General features: G+C 40.7%; 1 protein-coding gene across 1 annotated transcript; it reads left to right on the forward strand.

Annotated features, from left to right (window-relative positions):
* The first annotated feature begins 6,601 nt into the window (after window positions 1-6,601).
* Window positions 6,602-8,330, forward strand: LOC125231292. Its single transcript, XM_048136731.1, has 2 exons — window positions 6,602-7,076; window positions 8,071-8,330. The coding sequence occupies exons 1-2, from the start codon at window positions 6,785-6,787 to the stop codon at window positions 8,328-8,330; spliced, it is 552 nt and encodes a 183-aa protein (XP_047992688.1). The 5' UTR covers window positions 6,602-6,784.
* Window positions 8,331-8,755: the final 425 nt, after the last annotated feature.

An 8,755-nucleotide genomic window follows, 5' to 3' on the forward strand; every position in this document is an offset into this window, starting at 1 on the left:
TTAGTTTTACTTGATACTGATGAAGAAGTATGACGTTATTTACTTCATTTTCAATATTGTTTACAAAAGCAGCTTTCGGCTTAAAACTATGAATACGTTAGTATTCCGGCCCGGTTCGAATCGTAATCATTTTCGCTCAGAAATTACGTTTGTTCAGATAAAACTTGACCTTTGAGTCTGACAGATCTGATACGTATCGTATTTAGAGCTAACATTTCACGTGTATCATTGTTTGAATTGAGCCGCATTACAATTTTTTTATTTAATCGTATGACACAAAAATAGGCAAATAACATAAATATAGAGGTTCCAGTTTAGATTTGTATTCTTTTTGACTAGTTTAACTGTCTTGAACTGGAACCATAAAAATAAAAAAGCAGGAAGATTTGGTTACGATTACATAAAATCCAAAACGTGTACATTAATTTGTATCTCCTTTTTTACAAACTTTTATTGACGGTTTAAAAATATATAGAAGGTATTTATTTCAAATTCACCTAAAACTCAAGTAAAATAAACCAGTTGAAGATGGTACAAGCAAAACTAAACTACTAACTAAAAGCTAAACTATGGCGACGCGCATTCAAGATGACTTTATAATACGTATTCAGCCGACGACTAAGGCAACATAGCTCTGTATACAACTGTCTGGTGTATTTGTGGTGGTCTGGTGGTGTAGGAAGTTGAAACCCCTTATTTCGCATGTTTCATTAAAATCGGTTTACTATGCTCACTTCCACTCGCTAATGACGTACGGAATACTCATTTGGGGAAACTCAACGGATGCCAATCGAGTATTCATTATGCAAAAACAGGCCATACGAACACTGGCGGGTGTGAAGCCTAGACACTCGTGCAGGGGCCTGTTTGTGACGCACAAAATAATGACTCATTATTCAATATATTTATATGAAGTTATAATGTATGTTAGGAATAACTTATCCTCGTTTAAACGCGTTGAGGTATCCGGTATAAACATTAGAACTACAGGTCGACTAAGAACAGTTCCACGTCGCATGGCACTTGCAACAAAGAATCCGCGTGTCATCGGCCCGACTTATTATGAGCGATTACCGGCAGAAATAAGGTTAGAGACATCGGATGAAACATTCAAACGTCGATTAAGAAACTTTTTACTGGATAACCCACTGTATTCAATAAGTGATTTTTTTGACATAACTGTATAATTTATTATTCTCACTATCCTATTGTTATTCTGATATTGTTGTGTTTATTTTTATTCATATTACTTGACGATCCTTTTTTTGGTGATCATTTCATATTCTGCAAATTTAACTTATTTTAATTATATTGATACCATTTTCTTTTACTTTTTTGACGATCACAATATAGATTCTTATAAATTGACATAAATGTAATTTGTACTGTAATCATGTTGTGAAATAAATATATCTAATCTAATCTAATCTATAAGATCTGAAGCTAGTGATGGTGAAATAACTTGGTGTTTTAAATAAAATTGCGTAATACTATTGCAGAAAGTGCGATAAATTGTACATTATCGGATGAAAAAAATATGCTGACATCCGGTCTGGCCTAGTCGGTAGTGACACTGCCTGCTACGCGGTCCCGGGTTCGAATCCCGCCGGTAAGGGCATTTATTTGTGTGATGAATGATATTTGTTCCTGAGTCATGGATGTTTTCTATGTATATAAGTATTTGTATATTATATATACCTATCGTTGTCTGAGTACCCACAACACAAGCCTTCTCGAGCTTACCGTGGGCCTCAGTCAATCTGTGTAAGAATGTCCTATTAAATAATATTTATTTATTTATGCTGCTCTTCAGCTTATATAGCTTTTGCGTCACTTATATATGTATAGGTACCTGTACCTACTACTTATAACTATCGTTACCTACTACTTAAAAAATCTCGTATCTCACACTGCTTCTCAAAGTTGAACCGCAGTAACTCTATCTATATGCACCCCCCCCCCCCCCCCCACCATAGTTGCTACATTTCTGTTTTCATTGACAGAAGAAGGTACAAGTTTTTTCAAAGTAGTGACGATATTTTAATATTCATTGAACAACTAACCACCCATCTGCCACTGTAACCAGTCACTACAATAGCACAATGTCGTTTTCTTTCAACCCGTAATACTAAGAGACCTAATTTAATAATGCAAACATTTTAAAACAACACACAAACAACAGTCAACAGTCTCCTAGCCACGGTGGCTGACAGGGTAGATGGCTTTCTGGCAGTACTGGAGTAGCATACATGCTCACAATAATGTGTCAAGTTAGTTAATAGGTATAAAATATAGAATATCAAATTATCACTAACATAGGTTAAGAATAGTAATAAGTTACTAATACCTACAATATGGAAATTTATTTCTGAAATAAATGATATTTAATTAATTTAATTTACAAATAAATAAATAATAAATAAAATAAATATTGGGGGACATCTTACACAGATCAACTTAGCCCCAAACTAAGCAAAGCTTGTACTATAGGTGCTAAGCGACGATATACATACTTAAATAGATAAATACATACTTATATACATAGAAAACATCCATGACTCAGGAACAAATATCTGTGCTCATCACACAAATAAATGCCCTTACCGGGATTCGAACCTGGGACCGCGGCTCAGCAGGCAGGGTCACTACCGACTGAGCCAGACCGGTCGTCAAAAAATGGAACACTTGCCAGTAGACCAGGACACATTTGCCTCCCAGTCGAGATTTCTCCCGCTGCTGAAACTTGAGCAAATTCATGTACTGAGGACTGCAAAACTTATACACGCGAGTACGTTAATATCACATCTTAGTAACTTTAACATCTATGTTATTTTTTCCACAGATTCCGATGACTTAAAATAATTTTAACTATAAAACTCCCGTGAGACTCATACATATTTAAAAATATTTTAAGCGGGTTACTCACGTCGCACTCTCGACATGTAAAGGCGGGGTCCCTACTCTTGAGAAAGGTTCTCGAAATTGAACCGAAACATGTCGAATGCTATATCGACTTAATACGTGAGTAACCCGCTTAAAATAGACTTAAAATTATATTTGAAGTTATGATCCCTTAATTCCAAACTCTCTGCCCTTCCTTGTAAGTTCATATCGTCTTACTATCATTGTCCTTAATTTACTACGATTTTAAACTGTCAGTATTTCCTTAATTTTAAACCTTCAGCCTTTCCTTTAGAGTTTAAATCAGTGTATTTATACTGTGGTTAATTTAGGGCAAGCCTTAAGGCTATATAAATTAGAGTTATCTGGGTATGAAGACATAAAGCGGACATAAATAAGGATCGGGTGCGCGCGCGCATTGCGGCGGTAATCCTCGTGGAATGCGTGAGTTTGTTATCTTGTTTGGCTCATACACAGATTTAAGGGGATAGGAGACGTACATTTTTTTTCTCCGCATCTGGTAACAAAGGCCCTAAAACGGATTGCAAAATTGCATTTTATACGCAAGTGTGCAAAGTAATTTCATACAAAATTCCAATTGATATCTTAAGCTGGGATTTTGCCTATAAATGATGATTTTGAATCATGAATATTTAATAAAATGAAAATTTGATTTAGTTCGGTGTTTTAAAGTTACTATTTTATTCACGATGGTGTGGTGAACATTTTTTTGTTTTACTCGGTGGCAACGTTGGCATGACCTTCGTGCCTCTCTTTCTGTTGTGTATACATGTACCTACATCGTATGTACCTATCTATAGCTATAGATGCATAACCAACGCGCTCGCTGTGTGCCTTGTCAAACCACTCTTATTTAGTATTAAATCAGCAACAGCCACATTCGGTCGTTTTACTTATATACCTACCCGCATACATATTAGTGTCGAACGAGGATCTACCTACCGCGCGTGTGTAAAAAAATAATTAGTTATGTCGTTTTTGGGAAATTTGACTGATTTTGATCATAAAACCAGCGAGTGGCAGATTTTTAAAGGACGCTTGACACAATTTATTAAAATAAACGATGTGAAGGATGGAAATAAAAGTGGGATTCTAATAACTCATCTCACAGATGAGTCATTCCGTTTGTTGCGAAACCTCGCATATCCTACGGAAGTAGATGACCTTACTTATGATCAGCTGATTAAATACCTGGACGATCATTTTAAGCAGAAGAAGTGCACATATGCAGATAAGGCACGTTTCTATGGAGCGACAAGGAACGTAGGCGAAACCTTGGGAGAATGGGCGGCGCGATTGAGAGGACTAGCTAGTTACTGCGAGTTCGGCTCCGCTTTAGAAACGGTTTTAGCAGATCGTTTTGTCCTAGGCCTAGGTTCAGGCTCTGAACGTGACAAGTTATTCGAGCAAGATGCGTCGTCAATTAAGATTGGCCAGGCCTTGGAAATAGCGGAGAAAGCAGAATCTGCAAGGGAAGCGAAGGCTGTGATGACCGGTACCAGCACCATCAAGGAGGAGCCCCTGAATCGGATGAGTAGCGAGGGGCGGTACGCGGCAGGCGGCAGCGGCGGAGCTAGGCGCGGCGGCGGCGGCGGCGGCCGCGGCGGCGCGCGGGCTCCGGCGGCGGACCGCGACGACCAGCGAGCGGTTTCCCGGTGCTCCGTATGCGGCATGAAGAGTCACGAGGGTGACAGGTGCCGTTACAAGACCTATCGTTGCCAAAAGTGTGGAGTCGTAGGACACTTGAAGAAAGTGTGTAAAAATGTGCGCCTCAATAATATGGAGTGTGATGATAATTCGGTCGAGCAAAACACTTGCGAGGAGTGCCATATGTATAATTTAAGGTACGTACGCACCAAACCGATTGAATTAAATGTTATTTTAGGAGATATGCCCGTAGTTATGGAATTAGATTGTGGATCAGGAGCGACTGTGATGTCATACAAATTGTACAAGCGATTGTTTTCCAAATACAAATTGGAAGAGTGTAATATTACAATGTGTTTATACGATGACCATAAAATCTCTCCTCTGGGTGGGTTTACTATAGATATTAAATACATATAACGGCCAAGTTAAGCCCATTAGTATATTTGTATTTAAAAATGACGGCCCGCCCCTTCTTGGGCGAGACTTTATGGCAGCGTTTAATTTAGAATTACGTACAAAGATAAATAAAATCAGTCACTGTGACGACGATGACGTAAACAGGTTATTGGAACAATACTCTGATTTGTGGCGTGATGAGCTTGGATCTTTTAATAAATTTAAGGTGTCATTGAAATTGAAAGATAATGCATTTCCTAAATTTTTTAAACCCCGTTCAGTACCCTTTGCATTAAAAGATAAAGTAGAAGAAGAATTAAACCGCTTGGTAAAATTAGGTATTTTAGTACCAGTTAACCATTCACTGTACGCAACCCCTATAGTCCCGGTTTTAAAAGAAAACGGCAAAGTAAGGATAGCTGGCGATTATTCAGTCACATTAAATAAGGATTTAATAATCGACAAATACCCATTACCTCGAATTGAAGAGGTATTTGCCAAAATTGGAGGGGGGGAATGTTACAGTAAGATTGATTTGAAAAATGCGTATAATCAATTTTTGTTATGTGATTCGTCTCAAGAACTTACAACAATAAATACCTCTAAGGGTCTCTTTAAATACACTCGATTAGTCTATGGTTTAGCGCCAGCGCCAGCTATTTTCCAAAAATCAATGGAAACACTTCTTTCTGGAATCGAAGGTGTAAGTTGTTGGCTTGACGATATATGCATAACAGGTCCTAACAAAACAATTCATCTCAGTAGGTTACGCGAAGTGTTAACTAGGCTGAGCGACGCGGGTCTTAGGTTACAACAAGAAAAATGTGAATTTTTAAAACCGAGTGTCACATATTTAGGGTACGTAATAAATAAGGAGGGACTGCATACGAGTCCTGATTAGGTTAGGGCTATACTCGACGCGCCAGAACCAAAAAATGTTACAGAGCTCCAGAGTTTTATAGGTGTAGTGAACTACTACAGGGTTTTTATTCCTAACGCTTCCAGCATCATGAGCCCATTACACGAGTTGTTGCGAGCGGGCGCGGCGTGGCAGTGGGGCGAGCGCCAGCGCGGCGCCGTGCAGCAGGTGAAGCGGGAGCTGGCCTCCGAGCGCACGCTGGCGCACTTCGAGCCCTCGGCGCAGCTGACGCTGGCGTGCGACGCCGGCCCCGCGGGGCTCGGAGCCGTGCTCTCCCTGAAGGATCAGGCGGGCAACGAGCGACCTTTGGCCTTTGCGTCGAGGTCACTGACTGCAAGTGAACGTAACTACAGTCAGATACAAAAAGAAGCTACGAGCCTGATATTTGGTGTGAAAAAGTTCCATCAATATCTTTATGGCCGTAGCGAGCCTTTTATACTTAAGACGGATCACCGACCATTGGTTTCCATTTTAAACAATAATACAGGTATTTCTGTGACCACGGCGCTTCGTCTTCAAAGGTATGCAATTATATTATCAGCATATAATTATATTGTGCAGTATACGACGGGTAAAAGTAATGTAGTAGCCGACTATTTCTCACGAGCTCCGTTAGCGGAGACGGTAACCGCTGCGGATAAGGAATTTGATAAATTTAGTTCTTTAAAGTTCTTAGATTCGGTTTTACCGGCGGTCACCGCGAGTGCTATCGAGCAGGCTACAGAAATTGACCCTGTCTTAAAGACGGTGCTTAATTATGTTAAAAAAGGTTGGCCACGCAAGGTAAGTTGTAAATTAATAAGTCCTTATTTCCAATGTAAAACAGACCTGCAGTTTGAAAATGGGACCTTACTGCGCGGGCATAGGGTTGTTATTCCTAGTACCTTACGGCAAAAAATGTTATCGCAATTGCATAGCTCACATTTAGGCATAATAAAAATGAAATCCAATGCGCGCGCTCGGATGTGGTGGCCGGGCATCGATGCCGACATCGAGCAGTGGGCCGCCTCGTGCGCCACGTGCGGCGCGCTGCGCCCGGCGCCGCCGCGCGAGCAGCCGGCGCCCTGGCCGCGGCCGCCCGGCCCCTACCATCGTATTCACATCGACTACATGGCAATAGGGCAAAGAGTATACCTGGTAGTGGTGGACGCGTACAGTAAATGGCTGGAATGTATCTATATGAATAACGGTACAGCAACGCAAGAATTAATTTCCAAACTCAAACGTTTATTTGCCACCTTTGGGCTGCCAAATGCATTGGTTTCGGATAATGACCCTAAAATAAATTGCAAGGAATTTATTACGTTTTGTTCCAGTAATAATATTCAATATATTACGTCACCTGTCTATCATCCAAACAGTAACGGGTTAGCGGAAATGGGGGTTAAAAATTCCAAGAATATGCTAAAATGTATTTTAAGAGAAAATTTGAAATTAGATATAGTACACGAAAAATTATTGGGCTATTTATTTGAGTATAGGAACAGCGTTCACTGCACCACGGGCGAAACACCGGCCAAGCTAATGTTCGGGAGGAATTTAAGAACGAGACTTGATTTAATTTCGCCACCTGTAAAACCAAATCGTTCTGAGCCTCCGCCGCATCGGAGATGTTTTGAAATTGGTGACGTTGTTTTAGCTCGGTGGTACAGTGCCAGGAAGGAAACATGGGAACATGGTATTATTAAAAGTAAAATAGGAAATAAAATGTATAACGTTTATATGTTCGATTTTGATTCTTATTGTGTAAGACATACGGATCAATTAGTTAAGTATAAAGGAAATGTTAGATTTAATATACCGTCCCGGGGACCAACATTTCCATCTCCACCGTTTACAACGGACGAGTGCCAGGTAGCCTCACTACCTACTCCTAGTGGTTCAGAGTCCAATGGTTCCGAAGGAGAGAGAATGTAGTCTTGGGGGGGATGAGGTGTGGTCGGAATGCGACGGCGACGTCGGCGAGCAAGGGGCCGGGGCCCGAGCGCCGGCGGACGCCGCCGCGGACGGTGCGCAGGCGCAGGCGCCGGAGCCGCAGCCGGCGGCGCCTGCGGCCGTGCAGTCGCCGGCGGCCGCGCAACCCGTGCCACGGCACCAGTTGCGCCCGAGACAACCAGTAGATTATAAGATAAGGTGATTGTTAGTAACATTAAGGTTAATTTAATTATTTTAATTGTTGACAGGGTTCAAGACTAGTGTGGGAGGGATGTTGTGTATACATGTACCTACATCGTATGTACCTATCTATAGCTATAGATGCATAACCAACGCGCTCGCTGTGTGCCTTGTCAAACCACTCTTATTTAGTATTAAATCAGCAACAGCCACATTCGGTCGTTTTACTTATATACCTACCCGCATATATATTACTTTCGCTACGCTCGCGATCCAATATTGCAAACTTTCGCTCACTCAGGTATCAATATTGCATACGTGCGGTTAAACAACTTTTCCTCCTTGTAAAACCAATAAATATTTGTTAGGCCGGCAAAAAACCGTCTTAAAATTCATAATCTGTTGTTGGAGTTGTATGCAATCTGTCAGATCAATCGGAAAATTCAAAATCTTAAAAAATAAGAGTGTGTGTGGACAGTTCCGAAATCGTATGGAACTTCGTGCACTCAATCTGATTTTTATAAGATAATGATTTTTTTCAGATTATGAATTTTAAGACTGCCTGTTGCCGACCTTATACGGACTTTGCGTTAGGTATGCAACATAAATCGACCATATTGATGGTGACGGGTTCCCGTAGGTATCGATGAAATCGACTGTGGCGTTAGGGTTCAATTGATAGGCTAGTGACCTGTCATGTCATAGAAAATTCACAATATCGTTTTTTTTCTCGACCCGTTAGCTACCACTATT

Source organism: Leguminivora glycinivorella, chromosome 11 (genome assembly GCF_023078275.1).
Source record: "Leguminivora glycinivorella isolate SPB_JAAS2020 chromosome 11, LegGlyc_1.1, whole genome shotgun sequence".
Taxonomy (NCBI): domain Eukaryota; kingdom Metazoa; phylum Arthropoda; class Insecta; order Lepidoptera; family Tortricidae; genus Leguminivora; species Leguminivora glycinivorella.